Below are 23,156 nucleotides of genomic sequence, written 5' to 3'. Positions count from 1 at the left end.
TTAACAGTATTTTCAGAGTCAATTCCATTCCTTAGAAAAATAGATTCAGTGTACACACACTCATCAGCCTAATACCAGTCGCTATCACTGCATTTAAGGCTGAACTTACTTTACATTGGTATCAGCAGTATTTTCTCAGTCAATTCCATTCCTCAGAAAAATAATTTACTGCACATACCTCATTTGCAGGGGGGCCCTGCATGTTATTCCCCTTTTCTGAAGTTACCTCACTCCTCAGATGAGAACAGCCAGTGGATCTTAGTTACGTCTGCTAAGATCATAGAAAACGCAGACAGATTCTTCTTCTAATGCTGCCTGAGAACAAACAGCACACTCCGGTGCCATTTAAAATAACAAACTTTTGATTGTAGAAAAAAAAAGTTAAAAAACACCACAGACCTCTCACAGCGACCTATCTTTAGTTAGGCTGCAAGAGAATGACTGAATATGACATGTGAGGGGAGGAGCTATATAGCAGCTCTGCTTGGGTGATCCTCTTGCAGCTTCCTGTTAATAAGAGATATATTCCATAAGTAATGGATGACCCGTGGACTGACTACACTTAACAAGAGAAAAGAGAATCTCAGAAAATGAAAATAATCTGAATGAAAACAGAAAATGAAGATATGTAAGCAAATAATGCCCTCACTGACCAAAAGGCAGAATAGACCATATAAACACCATTCTAAAAGATGGTACACTTATGACAATTCAAAAAGATTTTCTATCTTTGGGACAATGAATAGTTTTGAATAAAATGGAACTGGTATAAATACCCCAGAAAACTCCAGGTCTGAGCAGCGCCTTGAGCCCCAACGGGTGACCAGCCGCGCTTCACAAGAACCCAATACATACAGGTCTGAAACACACTTCAGGAAAGTGTGAGCCTTACTGGAATAGCTGGAATATGTTAGAGAAAAAAAGACTTCTCACAGGCGGTTTTACTCTGAATCCTATTCTGTACCCAAATCTAAGAAGTTTGGACCGAATTGAACCAAACAATCTTTAAAAAGTCTTAACCTGGCCCTTACCAGCTAAGCTGTAATAAGAACCGCACCTACATGCAAATTTGGGGAGCTGACTTTGATATTTTAAATGGCTTAAATTGAATGAAGAAAACTTGGGGAAGAAATAGGATTCCGTTCCTTAGTAAGAACAAAAACTAATATAAGCTTAAGATTTAGACTTAGAGCTCAATCTTGAAGCCCAGAGTAACATTAGAAGAATTGAATCCAATTGTGAACCAAATAATTGATTACCTTGGAAAAAAAGAAATATGGAATTTAGAAATCAAATTAGCATTCCAAGATTGAAGTCACAAAGTTCTTCTAGCTAAAATAGCTAAAGACATAGATTAAACCTCATTTGCGAAAATATAAAAAAAATGACGACACAAATGAAATTATTAGCATGTTGATCAACTTAACAATGCTAAACAAATCATAATCCGATATTTGTTGCACTTAAGTATCCAACCAGAAAGTTGCAGCATCAGCCAAATAAATTACAGGTCTAAAAAAACAGAATTTATGCTTACCTGATAAATTACTTTTTCCAACGGTGTGTCCGGTCCACGGCGTCATCCTTACTTGTGGGAATATCTCTTCCCCAACAGGAAATGGCAAAGAGTCCCAGCAAAGCTGGCCATATAGTCCCTCCTAGGCTCCGCCCACCCCAGTCATTCGACCGACGGACAGGAGGAAAAATATAGGAGAAACCATATGGTACCGTGGTGACTGTAGTTAGAGAAAATAATTCATCAGACCTGATTAAAAAACCAGGGCGGGCCGTGGACTGGACACACCGTTGGAGAAAGTAATTTATCAGGTAAGCATAAATTCTGTTTTCTCCAACATTGGTGTGTCCGGTCCACGGCGTCATCCTTACTTGTGGGAACCAATACCAAAGCTTTAGGACACGGATGAAGGGAGGGAGCAAATCAGGTTACCTAAACGGAAGGCACCACGGCTTGCAAAACCTTTCTCCCAAAAATAGCCTCCGAAGAAGCAAAAGTATCAAATTTGTAAAATTTGGCAAAAGTGTGCAGTGAAGACCAAGTCGCTGCCTTACATATCTGGTCAACAGAAGCCTCGTTCTTGAAGGCCCATGTGGAAGCCACAGCCCTAGTGGAGTGAGCTGTGATTCTTTCAGGAGGCTGCCGTCCGGCAGTCTCATAAGCCAATCGGATGATGCTTTTAAGCCAAAAGGAAAGAGAGGTAGAAGTCGCTTTTTGACCTCTCCTTTTACCAGAATAGACAACAAACAAAGAAGATGTTTGTCTGAAATCTTTTGTAGCCTCTAAATAGAATTTTAGAGCACGGACTACGTCCAAATTGTGTAACAAACGTTCCTTCTTTGAAACTGGATTCGGACATAAAGAAGGTACAACTATCTCCTGGTTAATATTCTTGTTAGAAACAACCTTTGGAAGAAAACCAGGCTTAGTACGCAAAACCACCTTATCTGCATGGAACACCAGATAGGGCGGAGAACACTGCAGAGCAGATAACTCTGAAACTCTTCTAGCAGAAGAAATAGCAACCAAAAACAAAACTTTCCAAGATAGTAACTTAATATCTATGGAATGTAAAGGTTCAAACGGAACCCCTTGAAGAACTGAAAGAACTAGATTTAGACTCCAGGGAGGAGTCAAAGGTCTGTAAACAGGCTTGATCCTAACCAGAGCCTGAACAAATGCTTGAACATCTGGCACAGCTGCCAGTCTTTTGTGTAGTAAGACAGATAAAGCAGAGATCTGTCCCTTTAGAGAACTTGCAGATAATCCTTTCTCCAAACCTTCTTGTAGAAAGGAGAGAATCTTAGGAATTTTTATCTTATTCCATGGGAATCCTTTGGATTCACACCAACAGATATATCTTTTCCATATTTTATGGTAAATCTTTCTAGTTACCGGTTTTCTGGCTTGAACCAGAGTATCTATCACAGAATCTGAAAACCCACGCTTTGATAGAATCAAGCGTTCAATCTCCAAGCCGTCAGCTGGAGGGAGACCAGATTTGGATGTTCGAATGGACCCTGAACAAGAAGGTCCTGTCTCAAAGGTAGCTTCCATGGTGGAACCGATGACATATTCACCAGGTCTGCATACCAAGTCCTGCGTGGCCACGCAGGAGCTATCAAGATCACCGAGGCCCTCTCCTGTTTGATCCTGGCTACCAGCCTGGGAATGAGAGGAAACGGTGGAAATACATAAGCTAGGTTGAAGGTCCAAGGTGCTACTAGTGCATCTACTAGAGTGGCCTTGGGATCCCTGGATCTGGACCCGTAGCAAGGAACCTTGAAGTTCTGACGAGACGCCATCAGATCCATGTCTGGAATGCCCCATAATTGAGTTAGTTGGGCAAAGATCTCCGGGTGGAGTTCCCACTCCCCCGGATGGAATGTCTGACGACTCAGATAATCCGCTTCCCAGTTTTCCACACCTGGGATGTGGATCGCAGATAGGTGGCAGGAGTGATCCTCCGCCCATTGAATTATTTTGGTCAATTCTTACATCGCCAGGGAACTCCTTGTTCCCCCCTGATGATTGATATACGCAACGGTCGTCATGTTGTCTGATTGGAATCTTATGAATCTGGCCTTTGCTAGCTGAGGCCAAGCCCTGAGAGCATTGAAGATCGCTCTTAGTTCCAGAATGTTTATCGGGAGAAGAGACTCTTCCCGAGACCATAGTCCCTGAGCTTTCAGAGATTCCCAGACCGCGCCCCAGCCCACTAGACTGTCGTCGGTCGTGACAATGACCCCCTCTGGTCTGCGGAAGCTCATTCCCTGGGATAGATGGTCCAGGGTCAGCCACCAACGGAGTGAATCTCTGGTCTTCTGATCTACTTGAATCATTGGAGACAAGTCTGTATAGTCCCCATTCCACTGTTTGAGCATGCACAGTTGTAATGGTCTTAGATGAATTTGTGCAAAAGGAACTATGTCCATTGCTGCAACCATCAACCCTACTACTTCCATGCACTGCGCTATGGAAGGACGTGGAACAGAATTTAGAACTTGACAAGTGCTTAGAAGTTTTGACTTTCTGACCTCTGTCAGAAAAATCCTCATTTCTAAGGAATCTATTATTGTTCCCAAGAAGGGAACTCTTGTTGACGGAGACAGAGAACTTTTTTCTATGTTCACCTTCCATCCGTGTGATCTGAGAAAGGCCAGAACGATGTCTGTATGAGCCTTTGCTTTTGACAGGGACGACGCTTGTATTAGAATGTCGTCCAAGTAAGGTACTACTGCAATGCCCCTCGGTCTTAGAACCGCTAGAAGGGACCCTAGTACCTTTGTGAAAATCCTTGGAGCAGTGGCTAACCCGAATGGGAGGGCCACAAACTGGTAATGTTTGTCCAGAAAGGCGAACCTTAGGAACTGATGATGTTCTTTGTGGATAGGAATATGTAGGTACGCATCCTTTAGATCCACGGTAGTCATAAATTGACCTTCCTGGATAGTGGGTAGAATCGTTCGAATGGTTTCCATCTTGAACGATGGTACCCTGAGAAATCTGTTTAGGATCTTCAAATCCAAAATTGGTCTGAAAGTTCCCTCTTTTTTGGGAACTACGAACAGATTGGAATAAAATCCCATTCCTTGTTCCTTTATTGGAACTGGGTGTATCACTCCCATCTTTAACAGGTCTTCTACACAATGTAAGAACGCCTGTCTCTTTATTTGGTTTAAGGATAAGTGAGACATGTGGAACCTTCCCCTTGGGGGTAGTTCCCTGAATTCCAGAAGATAACCCTGAGAAACTATTTCTAGCGCCCAGGGATCCTGAACATCTCTTGCCCAAGCCTGAGCAAAGAGAGAGAGTCTGCCCCTACTAGATCCGGTCCCGGATCGGGGGCTACTCCTTCATGCTGTTTTGTTAGCAGCAGCAGGCTTCTTGGCCTTGCATCGGTTTCCAGGCTGGTTTGGGTTGTGAGGTATTACCCTCTTGCTTAGAGGATGCAGAATTAGAGGCCGGTCCGTTCCTGAAATTGCGAAAGGAACGAAAATTAGCCTTATTCTTGGCCTTGAAAGGCCTATCTTGTGGAAGGGCGTGGCCCTTTCCCCCAGTGATGTCTGAGATAATCTCTTTCAATTCTGGTCCAAATAGAGTTTTACCTTTGAAAGGGATGTTAAGCAATTTTGTCTTGGATGACACATCCGCTGACCAAGACTTTAGCCAAAGCGCTCTGCGCGCCACGATTGCAAACCCTGAATTTTTCGCCGCTAATCTAGCTAATTGCAAAGCGGCATCTAAAATAAAAGAGTTAGCCAACTTAAGTGCGTGAACTCTGTCCATAACCTCCTCATATGGAGTCTCTCTACTGAGCGACTTTTCTAGTTCCTCGAACCAGAACCACGCTGCTGTAGTGACAGGAACAATGCACGAAATAGGTTGTAGAAGGTAACCTTGCTGTACAAAAATCTTCTTAAGCAAACCCTCCAATTTTTTATCCATAGGATCTTTGAAAGCACAACTATCCTCTATAGGAATAGTAGTGCGTTTGTTTAGAGTAGAAACTGCCCCCTCGACCTTAGGGACTGTCTGCCATAAGTCCTTTCTGGGGTCGACCATAGGAAATAATTTCTTAAATATAGGGGGGGGAACAAAAGGTATGCCGGGCTTTTCCCACTCCTTATTCACTATGTCCGCCACCCGCTTGGGTATAGGAAAAGCGTTGGGGTGCACCGGAACCTCTAGGAACTTGTCCATCTTGCATAATTTCTCTGGAATGACCAAGTTGTCACAATCATCCAGAGTAGATAACACCTACTTAAGCAGTGCGCGGAGATGTTCTAATTTAAATTTAAATGTCACAACATCAGGTTCAGCTTGTTGAGAAATTTTTCCTGAATCTGAAATTTCCCCATCTGACAAAACCTCCCTCATGGCCACTTGAGATTGGTGTGAGGGTATGACAGAACAATTATCATCAGCGCCCTCCTGCTCTTCAGTGTTTAAAACAGAGCAATCGCGCTTTCTCTGATATGTAGGCATTTTGGATAAAATATTTGCTATGGAGTTATCCATTACAGCCGTCAATTGTTGCATGGTAATAAGCATTGGCGCGCTAGATGTACTAGGGGCCTCCTGCGTGGGCAAAACTGGTGTAGACACAGTAGGAGATGATGTAGTATCATGTTTACTCCCCTCATCTGAGGAATCATCTTGGGCAATTTCATTATCTGTGGCAGTACTGTCCTTACTTTGTTTGGACGCTATGGCACAATTATCACACAAATTTAAAAGGGGAGACACATTGGCTTTCATACATATAGAACATAGCTTATCTGAAGGCACAGACATGTTAAACAGGCTTAAACTTGTCAATAAAGCACAAAAAACGTTTTAAAACAAAACCGTTACTGTCTCTTTAAATTTTAAACAGAAAACACTTTATTACTGAATATGTGAAAAAGTATGAAGGAATTGTTCAAAAATTACCAAAATTTCACCACAGTGTCTTAAAGCATTAAGAGTATTGCACACCAAATTTCAGAGCTTTAACCCTTAAAATAACGGAACCTGAGCCGTTTACAAATTTAACCCCTATACAGTCCCAGCTATAGCCTTTGCTGAGACCTAACCAAGCCCAGAGGGGAATACGATACCAAGTGAAGCCTTCTAGAAACTTTTCCAGCTACTTTCAGATCCTCACACATGCATCTGCATGTCCTGCTCTCAAAAAACAACTGCGCAGTAATGGCGCGAAAATTAGGCTCAGCCTACAACTGGGAAGGCCCCCTGACTGGAAAAGGTGTCTAACATAGTGCCTGCCGTTAATAAACGTTCCCCAAGTTTATAAATGTGAATTATCAGCATAAACATGAATAAAATGCCCAAATAAAGCAATCGATTTAGCCCATAAAAGTGTCTACCAGTTTTATAGCCCATATTAAGCCCTTTATTCTGTTTGTTTGACTAAGAAAATGGCTTACCGGTCCCCATGAGGGGAAATGACAGCCTTCCAGCATTACATGGTCTTGTTAGAAATATGGCTAGTCATACCTTAAGCAGAAAAGTCTGCTAACTGTTTCCCCCAACTGAAGTTACTTCATCTCAACAGTCCTATGTGGAAACAGCAATCGATTTTAGTTACTGTCTGCTAAAATCATCTTTCTCTCACAAACAGAAATCTTCATCCTTTTCTGTTTCAGAGTAAATAGTACATACCAGCACTATTTTAAAATAACAAACACTTGATAGAAGAATAAAACTACATTTAAACACCAAAAAACTCTTAACCATCTCCGTGGAGATGTTGCCTGTGCAACGGCAAAGAGAATGACTGGGGTGGGCGGAGCCTAGGAGGGACTATATGGCCAGCTTTGCTGGGACTCTTTGCCATTTCCTGTTGGGGAAGAGATATTCCCACAAGTAAGGATGACGCCGTGGACCGGACACACCAATGTTGGAGAAAAGTACCTGAAAATAAATAATTTTCCTTAAATAAGATACAAGTTTCCCATCGGAAGGAAAAAAATAAATACTATTTGCTATAGGAATAGTAGTATGTTAAGCAAGAGTAGAGATAGCCCCATTAACTTGGGGAATCTTTCCTCAAAACTTAAAACTAACTGCCAGCAAAGGATACAATTTAAAAACCTTAAAGAAGGAATAAAAGAAATTCCCGGCCTATTCCATTCCCTAGTATCAGGAACTGGAGAAAACCTCTGAAGAAACCACAGAAGGTTAATAAGCAGAATTTAAATGTTAGCTAGTCTTAATCAAAAGAACTAGTTACTTCAATATCCAAAATAATCAACACCTTTTCAACAAAGAACGAATGTACTCTATTTAAAAATAAAAAAGTAGATTTGTTAGTGTCAATATCTGATGAAGAATATTCTGAATGAGAAAAAAACCCATCAGAGAAGGATAATTCATTATGTTGTTGGTCATTTGAAACTTCATCAACTAAATGAGAAGTTTAAAAAAGACCTAAAAATTTTATTAGAAGACGGAATGGCAGACAAAGCCTTTAGAATAGAATCAGAAAAATATTCTTATAAATTCCTAAATATATCTTGTACATTAGATGTAAAAAGAATAGCAATAGATAATGCATAAATACTAATGGACTCTGCATGTAAAAGTTTATCATAATAACTTATTACAAACCATAGCTAAAGATAAACATTCATAACATTAAAATAAATGAACTTAGCTTTAGTAGGACTGATATCAGTCATCAGGAATCCCTTAGTATTTTCTGATACAGGAACAGTTTTTGGAATATCTTGCAATATGTAATAGAAAAAACAACATATAAAGCAAAATTATCAAATTCCTTAAATGACAGTTTCAGGAATGGGAAAAAAATGCAAATGAAACAAGCTTCTAGAAAACCAGAAGCAACTGAAAAGTGAGACTGAAATAATGTGAAAAAAACTGGTGTCAAGAATGACGCCCACACATTTTGGCGCCAAGAATGACGCCCATATTTTTTGGCGCCAAAAAATACGTCCGCAATACACATAGGTAAAAAATGACGCAATTACGAAAAAACTTCCGGCGCCAACTATGACACCGGAAATGACGACATTTTTGCGCCAAAAGTCTCGCGCCAAAAATGACGCAATAAATAGAAGCATTTTCTGCACCCACGAGCCTAACAGCCCGCAATTTTGGTAAGAAATATGAAATTATATGCATTTTCCCAAAATGAAACTGACAGTCTGAATGAAGGAATACTGAATATCCTGAATCATGGCAAATATAAGTTTAAACACATATATTCAGAACTTTACATATAAAGTGCCCACCATAGCTTTGAGTGTCATAAATAGAAATAAGACTTACTTACCCTAAGACACTCATCTACATATAGTAGATAGCCAAACCAGTACTGAAACGAGAATCAGTAGAGGTAATGGTATATAAGAGTATATCGTCGATCTAAAAAGGGAGGTAGGAGAAGAAATCTCTACGACCGATAACAGAGAACCTATGAACTAGATCCCCTAGAGGAAGACCATTGAATTCAAATAGGCAATACAGGTAGCCCTCAGTTTACGCCGGGGTTAGGTTCCAGAAGGAATGGTTGTAAATCGAAACCGTTGTAAATTGAAACCCAGTTTATAATGTAAGTCAATGGGAAGTGAGGGAGTTAGGTTCCAGGCCCCTCTCAAAATGGACATAAGTAACACCTAATACATTATTTTTAAAGCTTTGAAATGAAGACTTTAAATGTGAAACAGCATTATAAAGCTAATAATATAGATTGTATCATCATCAAACTAAGTTTAATGAACAAAAACATTTGCTAAACCGCACCTAATAAAATTATCACACAAACACAGACTGTATCATCATCATCAATCTAAGTTTAATGAACAAAAACAAAATAATCACACAACAGACTGTATCATCATCAAACTAAGTTTAATGAAGAAAAATGTTTTTTTTACTTGCATTTTTCTGCAGCTAAGGGAAGTGGCTGCTAGATCTTGTTGCTTTAAAAACGGCTCCATTGCTCAGGTCTGGTTATACACTGATTAGCCTGCCTTTGTTTAATCACACAACAGACTGTATCATCATCACACTAAGTTTAATGAACAAAAACGTTTTTTACTTGCCTTTTTCTGCAAACAGTTCTCTGCATTGAGTCTGCAGCTAAGTGAAGTGGCTGCTAGATCTTGTTCCTTTGAAAGCTGATCCATTGATCATGTCTGGCTTGCTTTTCTTTGCATGTGTTTGCTGCAACACAAGCGGACAGCTCCTCCTACTGGCTATTTTAATGTATGCATGTGCTAATGCTTTCAATAGCAGTCAATGCTTTTCAATAGCAAAAAAAAGGGCGTTATTCTGAAACGGCGCAAATTGAACCGTCATAAACCGAGGGCCATCTGTACTCTCTTCACATCCCTCTGACATTCACTGCACTCTGAGAGGAAAACCGGGCTTCAGCCTGCTGCGAAGCGCATATCAACGTAGAATCTAGCACAAACTTACTTCACCACCTCCATGGGAGGCAAAGTTTGTAAAACTGAATTGTGGGTGTGGTGAGGGGTGTATTTATAGGCATTTTAAGGTTTGGGAAACTTTGCCCCTCCTGGTAGGAATGTATATCCCATACGTCACTAGCTCATGGACTCTTGCTAATTACATGAAAGAAATTACCCTTTCCTCCCGTAATGTCTGAAATAATTTCAGCCAAACCCGGCCCAAACAAGGTCTAAACCTTGTAGGGAATCGTCAAAAGCTTGGACTTAGATGACACATCCGCAGACCAGGACTTCAACCATAAGGATCTGTGGGCCAGTACGGGAAAACCAGAAATGTTTGCTCCCAGCTTAATAACCTGTAGGAAAGCATCCGTAATAAAGGAATTGGCCAACTTGAGAGCCTTGATCCTATCCTGAATCTCTTCAAGGGGAGTATTTATCTGAATAGAATCAGACAAAGCATCAAACCAGTATGCCACCGCGCTGGTGACGGTAGCAATAAACACAGCAGGTTGCCATTGTAAACCCTGGTGTACATGCATCTTTTTAAGTAGAACCTCCAACTTCTTATCCATATGATCCTTAAAGGAACAGCTATCCTCTATGGGAATAGTGGTACTCTTAGCCAAAGTGTAAATTGCCCCTTCCACCTTGGGGACCGTCTGCCAAGACTTCTTGATAGAGTCAGCTATTGGAAACATTTTCTTAAAAAATTAATGTTGTAGAGAAAGGGATACCAGGTCTCTCCCCTTCCCGAGCAATAATCTCTGTAGCCCGGTCTGGTACTGGGAAAATCTCCACCATTGAAGGTACATCAAAGTACTTGTTTAGCTTACTAGCCTTTTTAGGATTGACTATGACAGTATTGTCGGCGTTATCCAGAGTAGCCAAAACCTTCTTAAGTAACAAACGGAGGTGTTCCAGCTTAAATCTGAATGAAACAACTTCAGCATCAGCAGCAGGAATTACACTGTCTAAGTCTGAGATTTCACTCTCAGATGCTACCGAAGTATCTTCCTCAGACTTCTGGGAAGGAACGTTAGGAATAGCCACAACTGTGTCAGAAACCTTACTCACTGATTCCTTTGATTTCATCTTGCGCTTTCCCTGCAGCATGGGAAAAGCAGACAACGCATCAGTCACCGCAGAAGATATGTGGGTAGCAATGCCTTGCAACGCAACTCCAATCGGAGTGTGAGAGGAAACGCAGGGCACTGCATGTGTGGACGATAAAGTTTGGGACGCTTGAGGAGAAAGCTGCAGCATATCTTGAACATTTTCAGGAGACCTATGAAGAGCATCCGCCCTAGACAATGATGGCTCAGAATCAAAAAGTCTATCCCTGTAATTCAATGTTCTCTCAATACATGAGGAACAGAAAGGGATTGGTGGTTCCACATTAGCATCAAAACACAAAGAAAAAGTAACATTTTGCAGGGCCTCTTGGTCCATATTTACCCAATAATTAAACAAATGAAAAATAAAATACTTTTATTTATCTTTTAGATTATGTCACAAAAAAGTTACTGTCCCTTTAAATTTGGTCTTAGAGCATCCCAGACAGCCTCTACACCTCAGCTAGCCCTGCTAACCACCGGAGGTAATATAGAGAGAAAATCCAGACACAACACAGAGCTGCTCCACACGGTATCCGGAGACCGCTAACACTGAAAAGCGGAAGCGCAACAAAGTATGTCAACCTTTCCGGCACTCCGGAAGTGAGAAGGAAGGAAAAAGCATGACCCGCCCATCGTAGGCGTATAAACCTTAACCTCCCCGCCGGCATTAATCTTCACTCCGCCGGGAGTAAGTAAGTTAAAAAAAAAAAAAAATACATAACCACCCTGACCGGAATAATCCAGAATAAAAAACTGAGCTTATGGTCCCTGAACTCCTCTTGTCCCCAGTGCCTGCACAAACTGCCTCATATTGTCCAATTAACTCACAATAGGACTAATGATCTGATGTCCCAACAGAGTTAACTGTTAAAGTGACAATATTTTTCTTTATAGTCCCTAGAAAAATAAAATTAGCACTTACCTCAATGTTATCTGCCTGGCAGCAGGGCAGCTCACTAGGTTTGAGAGGCATCCTCCCTCACATGGACCTGTGGAAAAAGGAAAAGACTGAGTGATCTCACTCAGGCTTTCAAGTTAGGGCAGCAATAACTATTTGGGAGGCGCAGTGAGGCTTATACCCCACAAGCTCCCAATTGCTTAAAAGCTGCCACTGCTCTACTGAAGAGACTGACATGGGCTACGGCTAAACCCCAGGAAAGAGCAGAACAAACTTGCACTGCTGAAAAAAACATAATTTATGTAAGAATTTACCTGATAAATTAATTTCTTTCATATTGGCAAGAGTCCATGAGCTAGTGACGTATGGGATATACAATCCTACCAGGAGGGGCAAAGTTTCCCAAACCTCAAAATGCCCATAAATACACCCCCCACCACACCCACAATTCAGATTAACGAATAGCCAAGAAGTGGGGTGATAAAGAAAGGAGCAAAAAAAGCATAACAAAGGAATTGGAATAATTGTGCTTTATACAAAAAAATCATAACCACCATAAAAAGGGTGGGCCTCATGGACTCTTGCCAATATGAAAGAAATTAATTTATCGGGTAAATTCTTACATAAATTATGTTTTCTTTCATATAATTGGCAAGAGTCCATGAGCTAGTGATGTATGGGATATCAATACCCAAGATGTGGAACTCCATGCAAGAGTCACTAGAGAGGGAGGGATAAAAAAATTAAGACAGCCAATTTCGCTGAAAAAAATGAATCCACAACCCAAATCATAAGTTTTAATCGTATAGAGAAAAAGAAAAAAACTGAAAATATAAGCAGAAGAATCAAACAGCTGCCTGAAGATCTTTTCTACTAAAAACTGCTTCTGAAGAAGAAAAAAAAATCAAAATCGTAGAATTTAGTAAATGTATGCAAAGAAGACCAAGTTGCTGCTTTGCAAATCTGATCAACTGAAGCTTCTTTCTTAAAAGCCCAGGAAGTGGAAACTGACCTAGTAGAATGAGCTGTAATCCTCTGAGGCGGGGATTCACCCGACTCCAAATAAGCGTGATGAATCAAAAAGCTTTAACCAAGATGCCAAAGAAACGGCAGAAACCTTCTGACCTTTACTGGAACCAGAAAAGATAACAAATAGACTAGAAGTCTTCCTGAAAACTTTAGTAGCTTTAACATAATATTTCAAAGCTCTCGCCACATCCAAAGAATGTAAAAATCTTTCTAAAGAATTCTTAGGATGAGGACACAAAGAAGGAACAACAATTTCTCTACTAATGTTGTTGGAATTCACAACTTTAGGAAAGAATTTAAATGAAGTCCGCAAAACTGCCTTATCCTGATGAAAAATCAGAAAAGGAGACTCACAAGAAAGAGCAGATAATTCAGAAACTCTTTTAGCAGAAGAGATGGCCAAAAGAAACAACACTTTCCAAGAAAGCAATTTAATGTCCAAAGAATGCAAAGGCTCAAACGGAGGAGCCTGTAAAGCCTTCAAAACCAAATTAAGACTCCAAGGAGGAGAGATTGATTTAATGACAGGCTTGATACGGACCAACACCTGTACAAAACAATGAATATCAGGGAGTTTAGCAATTTTTCTGTGGAATAAAAGAGCAGAGATTTGTCCTTTCAAAGAACTTGCAGACAAACCTTTATCCAAACCATCCTGAAGAAACTGTAAAATTCTAGGAATTCTAAAAGAATGCCAAGAGAATTTATGAGAAGAACACCATGAAATGTAAGTCTTCCAAACTCGATAATAAATATTTCTAGAAACAGATTTACGAGCCTGCAACATAGTTTTAATCACTGAGTCAGAGAAACCTCTATGACTAAGCACTAAGCGTTCAATTTCCATACCTTCAAATTTAATGATTTGAGATCCTGATGGAAAAACAGACCTTGAGATAGAAGGTCTGGTCTTAATGGAAGTGGCCAAGGTTGGCAACTGGACATCCGAACAAGATCCGCATACCAAAACCTGTGAGCCCATGCTGGAGCCACCAGCAGCACAAACGATTGCTCCATGATGATCTTGGAAGTCACTCTTGGAAGGAGAACTAGAGGCGGAAAAATATCGGAAGGTTGATAACTCCAAGGAAGTGTCAATGCATCCACTGCTTCCCCCTGAGGATCCCTGGACCTGGACAGGTACCTGGGAAGTTTCTTGTTAAGATGAGATGCCATCAGATCTATTTCTGGAAGCCCCCACATCTGAACAATTTGAAAAAAACACCTCTGGGTGAAGAGACCACTCTCCCGGATGTAAAGTTTGACGACTGAGATAATCCGCTTCCCAATTGTCTATACCTGGGATATGAACTGCAGAAATTAGACAGGAGCTGGATTCTGCCCAAACAAGTATCCGGACTGCGAGTCCCACCCTGATGATTGACATACGCCACAGTTGTGACATTGTCTGTCTGAAAACAAATAAACAGCTATGTATTTAATAGGGGCCAAAACTGAAGGGCTCTGAGAATTGCACGGAGCTCCAAAATATTGATTGGTAATCTCGCCTCTTGAGATTTCCAAACCCCTTGTGCTGTCAGAGATCCCCAGACAGCTCCCCAACCTAAAAGACTTGCATCTGCTGTGATTACGGTCCAGGTTGGAACAAAACGAACAAAAGAGGCCCCTTGAAGTATACAATGGTGATCTAACCACCAAGTCAGAGATAGTCGAACATTGGGAATTAAGGATATTAATTTTGATATCCTTGTATAATCCCTGCACCATTGGTTCAGCATACAAAGTTGAAGAGGTCTCATGTGAAAACGAGCAAAGGGGATCGCGTCCGATGCTGCAGTCATGAGACCTAAAACCTCCATGCACATAGCTACTGAAGGGAATGACTGAGACTGAAGGTTCCGACAGGCTGTAACCAACTTCAAACGTCTCTTGTCTGTTAGAGACAAAGTCATGGATACTGAATCTATCTGGAAACCTAAAAAGGTTACCCTTGTTTGAGGAATCAATGAACTTTTTGGTAAATTGATCCTCCAACCATGTTCTTGAAGAAACAACACTAGTTGATTCGTGTGAGATTCTGCAGAACGTAAAGACTGAGCAAGTACCAAGATATCGTCCAAATAAGGAAACACCGCAATACCCCGCTCTCTGATTACAGAGAGTAGGGCACCGAGAACCTTTGAAAAGATCCTTGGAGCTGTCGCTAGGCCAAAAGGAAGAGCAAAAAATTGGCAATGCTCGTCTAGAAAAGAGAATCTCAGGAACTGATAGTGATCTGGATGAATCGGAATATGAAGATATGCATCCTGTAAGTCTATTGTGGACATATAACGCCCTTGCTGAACAAAAGGCAGAATAGTCCTTATTGTCACCATTTTGAATGTCGGTACTCTTACAAAATGATTCAAGACTTTTAGATCCAGAACTGGTCTGAATGAATTTTCTTTCTTTGGGACAATGAACAGATTTGAATAAAACCCCAGACCCTGTTCCTGAAAAGGAACCGGCATGATTACCCCAGAAAACTTCAGGTCTGAAACACACTTCAGGAAAGCCTGTGCATTCACTGGGTTCACTGGAATGCGTGAGAGAAAGAAACTTCTCACAGGCGGTCTTACTCTGAAACCTCTGTACCCCTGAGAGACAATGTTCTGAATCCAATGATTTTGGACTGAATTCATCCAAACATCTTTGAAAAATTTTTAATCTGCCCCCTACCAGCTGGGCTGGAATGAAGGTCGCACCTTCATGCGGACTTGGGGGCTGGTTTAGATCTCTTAAATGGCTTGGATTTATTCCAGATTGAGGAAGGCTTCCAATTAAAAACAGATTCCTTAGGGGAAGGATTAGGTTTCTGTTCCTTATTTTGTCGAAAGGAACAAAAACGGTTAGAAGCTTTAAACTTACCCTTAGATTTTTTATCCTGAGGCAAAAAAGCTCCCTTCCCCCCATTGACAGTTGAAATTATAGAATCCAACTGAGAACCAAATAATGTATTACTTTGGAAAGAAAGAGATAGCAAAGTCGATTTAGAAGTCATATCAGCATTCCAAGATTTAAGCCATAAAGCTCTTCTAGCTAAAATAGCTAAAGACATATATCAAACATCAATTCTGATGATATCAAAAATGGCATCACAAATGAAATTATTAGCATGTTGAATTAATTTAACAATGCTATACACATTATGATCTGATAACTGTTGAGCTAAAGTTTCCAACCAAAAGGTTGAAGCAGCTGCAACATCAGCCAAAGAAATAGCAGGCCTAAGAAGATGACCTGAACATAAATAAGCTTTCCTTAGAAAAGATTCAAGCTTCCTATCTAAAGGATCTTTAAAAGAAGTAAAGTACTATCTTCCGTAGGAATAGTAGTACGCTTGGCAAGAGTATAGATGGCCCCATCAACTTTGGGGATCTTTTCCCAAAACTCTAATCTATCAGAAGGCAAAGGATACAATGTTTTTAAACCTTGAAGGAGTAAAAGAAGTACCCAGTCTATTCCATTCCTTAGAAATCATATCTGAAATAGCATCAGGAACTGGAAAAACTTCTGGAATAACTACATGAGGTTTATAAACCAAATTTAAACGTTTACTAGTTTTAGTATCAAGAGGACTAGTCTCCTCCATATCTAATGCAATCAACACTTCCTTTAATAAAGAACGAATATACTCCATTTTAAACAAATAAGAGGATTTGTCAGTGTCGATATTTGAAGCAGGATCCTCTGAATCAGACAGATCCTCATCAGAGATAGATAAATCAGTATGTTGTCGGTCATTTAAAATTTTATCATCTCTATGAGAAGTTTTAAAAGACCTCTTACGTTTATTAGAAGATGGAATGGCAGACAAAGCCTTCTGAATGGAATCAGAAACAAATTCTCTTAAATTTACAGGAATATCCTGAACATTAGATGTTGATGGACCAGCAACAGGTAATGAACTACTACTGATGGAAACATTATCGGCATGTAAAAGTTTATCATGACAACTATTAAAAACCACAGCTGGAGGAACAGTTACCACAAGTTTACAACAAATGCACTTAGCTTTGGTAGAACCAACATCAGGCAGCAGAATTCCAGTAGCAGATTCTGAGACAGGATCAGATTGAGACATCTTGCAATATGTAAGAGAAAAAATAACATATAAACCAAAATAATCAATTTCCTTATAAGACAGTTTCAGGAATGGGAAAAAATGCAAAAGCATAGGCCTCTGACATTGAAAAAAAGACCAGAGGCAAAAGGAATGGGGTGTTAAATAATGAAAATATTTGGCGCCAAGTATGACGCACAACAAACAGAAAAAATATTTTTTTGCGCCAAAAACGTCCGGAACTAAACAAGAGCGTCATAGATGATGCAACCTCGTGAAACACTCGGCGCCAACTAAGATGCCGGAAATGACGAATTTGCGTCGACTGACGTAATTTTTGCACCAAAAAGTCTTGCGCCAAGAATGACGCAATAAATTATAGCATTTTGCGCTCTTGCGAGCCTAATACAGCCCGCAGTTAGAAAAAAAATAAATCTGAAAACCCCAGGTAAGAAAAAAAAAAAAAAAAGGCATTTCCCAGATATGAAACTGACAGTCTGCAAAAAGGAAATATACTGATAAACCTGAATCATGGCAAATATAAGTACAAACATATATTTATAACTTTATATATAATGTGCCAAACCATAGCTGAGAGTGTCTTAAGTAAATGAAACATACTTACCAAAAGACACCCATCCACATATAGCAGATAGCCAAACCAGTACTGAAACGAGAATCAGTAGAGGTAATGGTATATAAGAGTATATCGTCGATCTGAAAACGGAGGTAGGAGATGAATCTCTACGACCGATAACAGAAAACCTATGAAATAGATCCCCGTTAGGATGACCATTGCATTCAATAGGTAATACTCCCTTCACATCTCTCTGACATTCACTGCACTCAGAGGTACCGGGCTTCAAAAAAATGCTGAGAAGCGCATATCAACGTAGAAATCTAGCACAAACTTACTTCACCACCTCCATAGGAGGCAAAGTTTGTAAAACTGAATTGTGGGTGTAGTGAGGGGTGTATTTATAGGCATTTTGAGGTTTGGGAAACTTTGCCCCTCCTCGTAGGATTGTATATCCCATACGTCACTAGCTCATGGACTCTTGCCAATTACATGAAAGAAATTATAAAATCTTGATTAAAGAATCTTCTTCCAGACACCTAAACTTTACCACCTACTTGCTTTTAACGTAGGCAAAGAGAATGACTGGGGTAGGAGGGAAGGGGAGTGATACTTAACAGCTTTGCTGTTGTGCTCTTTGCCTCCTCCTGCTGGCTAGGAGTGATATTCCCAATAGTAATTAGAGATAATCGGTGGACTCACCGTGTCATTAGAAAGAAATAATAAAAAAAATTCTGAAAGAAAAGGAAGGATTCCTGCAATATTTCCAGGTCCGTGGAAGAAAGGAACTATTACCTATAGACCATTAAACAAAATATTGGATTGCCTAAAATCCTTTGTAGCCTGAAGATAAAACTTTAAGGCTCTAACTACATCCAAAAAATGTAAAAGTCTTTCTTTAGAATTCTGAAAATTAAGACAAAGAGAAGGAACCACAATTTCTCTATTGATAATGCCTGAGGAGACAACCTTTGGCAAGAAATCAAATGTAGCTCTTAAAACAGCCTTATCTTGATTAGGAACTAGATAAGGGGGTTCACAAGTAAGCACAGACAATTCAGAGACTAGCCTGGCTGAAGAGATCTGAAGGTCAGGAAGTCTAGTGATTTTCTTATGGTATAGAACTGAAAGAGCTGAAAAGCTGGCTTATCAGTGAGATGGGAGGGATATAATACCCATAGTTTTGGGAATCTTTGCCTCCTCCTAATGTCCAGGAGTTGAATCCCAGATGTAGTTGACTTGTGGACTCTCATGACTTTACAAAAGAAAACGTGCAATTTCACAAGCGTGTATATTACCCTCCTCCACTCCACTCTAATTAATATTCACCCCCTCCTGCAATAAAATACTTTAGCCTGCTGCCTTTCCCTTTTCCCATGACATAAAAGCCAATAATACAACCACAGTAACATGCAATGTCTAAAAGAAAATACATTATAAAGCCTTTTCTGACTCGCTAGTTTGGGCTCTAGATTTGTGCCACCTATTAATGAAACTTCCCAGAATGGTCCTTACCCTGTTGCTGGTGTCTTGCAAGATTTGTCTCACTGCTGCCAGGATAACAGGTTTCTTTGTTTCCATTGAGGAGGCTTAAAGAGAGAGATAATAAAGAGTTATATCCCTGGGGCTTTTAGGCAAAGGTGCATGGGGCAGGTGGAAAGTGAGTCTACTTACCTGACGAGTTGATCACCTGCTTTATGATGGTTAGTGAACCCACACGAACCTTTGAGTTACTGGTATCCAGTTTGGGTAACAGAAAGGAGAGCAGATGATCTGCAAACCTAGAAGCTGAAGCACAGGTGAAGTTATTTAAAGGGAAATAATCAAACAAAGCAAATTAAATTTAGACACTCATCCTATAAACCATATAATGAATTACCTGAGATATAGACACATTTTATCATTAATTCAGCTGATAAACTCAATTGTATTTGCTGAGCAGTGATAATTCACAGTCACCAAGAAATGCACTGGAACAATCCTCTCTGCCTCTGGTAAACTAACAATGACACAATCTGATATTTGTATGAGATTACAGGACATTCTTTTGAAGCATCTTGCTGTACAAACGGGATGTGCCAACAGGAACAAGAAGCAGGCACAAAAACTGCTCTTGCTGTGAAGAATTATTTTTCGGCTTTCAAAAACTTTGTATATTTCAGATTTATTGTAAATGCACCACAGTTTCTAGTAAAGTGTTGTTTCAGTGATAGCTTAAGCTGTGCTCACATGGTAAGTACCTGTGCCTGCTAACAGAGCCATTGGCGATAAGTTAGAAGGATCCGAAAGGTACAATTAAGGAATGGAGGCAATTTACAGCTACACCTGGGTGTAAAAACTAAACAACAAATGCTGTGACCAATCCGGTTGGAAGATGGTGAAAGAAGGGATAATTAAAACTTTTCTGCGCTGCCTAGTTAAGGCAAGATTTAACTCCAATGATATTTCCCCTAAGGAATATCTCTTAGGATTGTGTGAAAAAGAGAGGTTTTGGAGTATAGAGCGCAAATTAATGCTAAAACCTTTAAGAGCAATTAAATGTAAGTATTATTTGATAAATGCTGTATTTTTTAGAAATATATCAATCTGATGGCACTGGAATTTAAGAAAAATATTTTATTAAAATAAAAAGTATATATATATGATTCTAGGAAATATGGTGATTCTAGGAAGATGGTGAATCCCAATTGTAAAGGATCTGGTTGTGACACATAGAAATTCAACTGTAATGGTTCTGGTTGTGACACACACTGACCTCCAACTGTAACGGTTCTGGTACTGACACACACTGACCTCCAACTGTAATAGTTCTGTTATATACTAACCTCCAACTGTAATGGTTCTGGTACTGACACACACTGACCTCCAACTGTAACGGTTCTGGTCCTCACAAACACTGACCTCCAACTGTAATAGTTCTGTTATATACTAACTTCCAACTGTAATGGTTCTGGTACTGACACACACTGACCTCCAACTGTAATAGTTCTGTTATATACTAACCTCCAACTGTAATGGTTCTGGTACTGACACACACTGACCTCCAACTGTAATGGTTCTGGTCCTCACAAGCACTGACCTCCAACAGTAATAGTTCTGTTATATACTAACCTCCAACTGTAATGGTTCTAGTACTGACACACACTGACCTCCAACTGTAATGGTTCTGGTCCTCACAAGCACTGACCTCCAACAGTAATGGTTCTGGTACTGACACACACTGACCTCCCACTGTAATGGTTCTGGTCCTCACAAACACTGACCTCCAACAGTAATAGTTCTGTTATATACTAACCTCCAACTGTAATGGTTCTGGTACTGACACACACTGACCTCCAACTGTAATGGTTCTGACTGTTATATAATGACCTCCTACTGTAATGGTTCTGGTCCTGACACACACTGACCTAATACTGTAATGGTTCTGGTCCTGACACACACTGACCTCCAACTGTAATCGTTCTGGTCCTGACACACACTGACCTTCTACTGTAATGGTTCTGGTTCTGACACACACTGACCTCCTACTGTAATGGTTCTGGTCCTGACACACACTGACCTCCAACTGTAATGGTTCTGGTCCTGACACACACTGACCTCCAACTGTAATGGGTCTGGTCCTGACACACACTGACCTCCAACTGTAATGGTTCTGGTCCTGACACACACTGACCTCCAACTGTAATGGTTCTGGTCCTAACACACACTGACCTCCTACTGTAATGGTTCTGGCACACACTGACCTCCAACTGTAATGGTTCTGGTCCTGACATACACTGACCTCCAACTGTAATGGTTCTGGTCCTGACACACACTGACCTCCAACTGTAATGGTTCTGGTCCTGACACACACTGACCTCACTCTGTAATGGTTCTGGTCTTGACACACACTGACCTCCAACTGTAATGGTTCTGGTCCTGACACACACTGACCTCCAACTGTAATGGTTCTGGTACTGACACACACTGACCTCCATCTGTAATGGTTCTGACTGTTATATACTGACCTCCTACTGTAATGCTTCTGGTCCTGACACACACTGGCCTAATACTGTAATGGTTCTGGTCCTGACACACACCGACCTCCAACTGTAATGGTTCTGTTCCTGACACGCACTGACCTCCAACTATAAGGGTTCTGACTGTTAGAACCAGAACCATTACAGTAGAAGGTCAGTATATAACAGTCAGAACCATTACAGTTGGAGGTCAGTGTGTGTCAGTACCATTACAGTTGGAGGTCAGTATATAACAGTCAGAACCATTACAGTTGGAGGTCAGTGTGTGTCAGGACCAGAACCATTACAGTTGGAGGTCAGTGTGTGTCAGGACCAGAACCAGAACCATTACAGTAGGAGGTCAGTGTGTGTCAGGACCAGAACCATTACAGCTGGAGGTCAGTGTGTGTCAGGACCAGAACCATTACAGTTGGAGGTCAGTGTGTGTCAGGACCAGAACCATTACAGTTGGAGGTCAGTGTGTGTCAGAACCATTACAGTTGGAGGTCAGTGTGTGTCAGAACCAGAACCATTACAGTTGGAGGTCAGTGTGTGTCAGAACTAGAACCATTACAGTAGGAGGTCAGTGTGTGTCAGGACCAGAACCATTAAAGTTGGAGGTCAGTGTGTGTCAAGTCCAGAACCATTACAGTTGGAGGTCAGTGTGTGTCAGAACCAGAACCATTACAGTAGAAGGTCAGTATATGACACACACTGACCTCTTACTGTAATGGTTCTGGTCCTGACACACACTGACCTCCTACTGTAATGGTTCTGGTCCTGACACTCACTGACCTCCAACTGTAATGGTTCTGGTCCTGACACACACTGACCTCCAACTGTAATGGTTCTGGTCCTGACACACACTGACCTCCTACTGTAATGGTTCTGGTCCTGACACACAATGACCTCCAACTGTAATGGTTCTGGTCCTGACACACACTGACCTCCTACTGTAATGGTTCTGGTCCTGACACACACTGACCTCCTACTGTAATGGTTCTGGTCCTGACACACACTGACCTCCTACTGTAATGGTTCTGGTTCTGACACACACTGACCTCCAACTGTAATGGTTCTGGTCCTGACACACACTGACCTCCTACTGTAATGGTTCTGGTCCTGACACACACTGACCTCCTACTGTAATGGTTCTGGTCCTGACACTCACTGACCTCCAACTGTAATGGTTCTGGTCCTGACACACACTGACCTCAAACTGTAATGGTTCTGGTCCTGACACACACTGACCTCCTACTGTAATGGTTCTGGTTCTGACACACACTGACCTCCAACTGTAATGGTTCTGGTCCTGACACACACTGACCTCCAACTGTAATGGTTCTGGTCCTGACACACACTGACCTCCAACTGTAATGGTTCTGACTGTTATATATTGACCTCCAACTGTAATGGTTCTGGTACTGACACACATTGACCTCCAACTGTAATGGTTCTGGTCCTGACACACACTGACCTCCTACTGTAATGGTTCTGGTCCTGACACACACTGACCTCC

At 40.8% G+C, this 23,156-nt stretch overlaps 1 protein-coding gene across 1 annotated transcript in view; it reads right to left on the bottom strand.

Moving 5' to 3' along the window:
• The window catches only part of MROH1 (maestro heat like repeat family member 1), a 1,587,326-nt gene that overhangs the window by 1,130,050 nt on the left and 434,120 nt on the right, over positions 1 to 23,156 (bottom strand). The window contains exons 9-10 of the mRNA XM_053715983.1: positions 19,314 to 19,427; positions 19,155 to 19,228 (exon numbers count right to left, since the gene is read on the bottom strand). Of these exons, the coding sequence (XP_053571958.1) occupies positions 19,155 to 19,228; positions 19,314 to 19,427 (188 nt within the window). The remainder of the gene's footprint in view (positions 1 to 19,154; positions 19,229 to 19,313; positions 19,428 to 23,156) is intronic.

Source organism: Bombina bombina, chromosome 5, assembly GCF_027579735.1.
Source record: "Bombina bombina isolate aBomBom1 chromosome 5, aBomBom1.pri, whole genome shotgun sequence".
NCBI classification, from domain to species: domain Eukaryota; kingdom Metazoa; phylum Chordata; class Amphibia; order Anura; family Bombinatoridae; genus Bombina; species Bombina bombina.
Note: the sequence above shows the minus strand (reverse complement) of the source record. Positions and strands in the feature narration are given on the sequence as shown.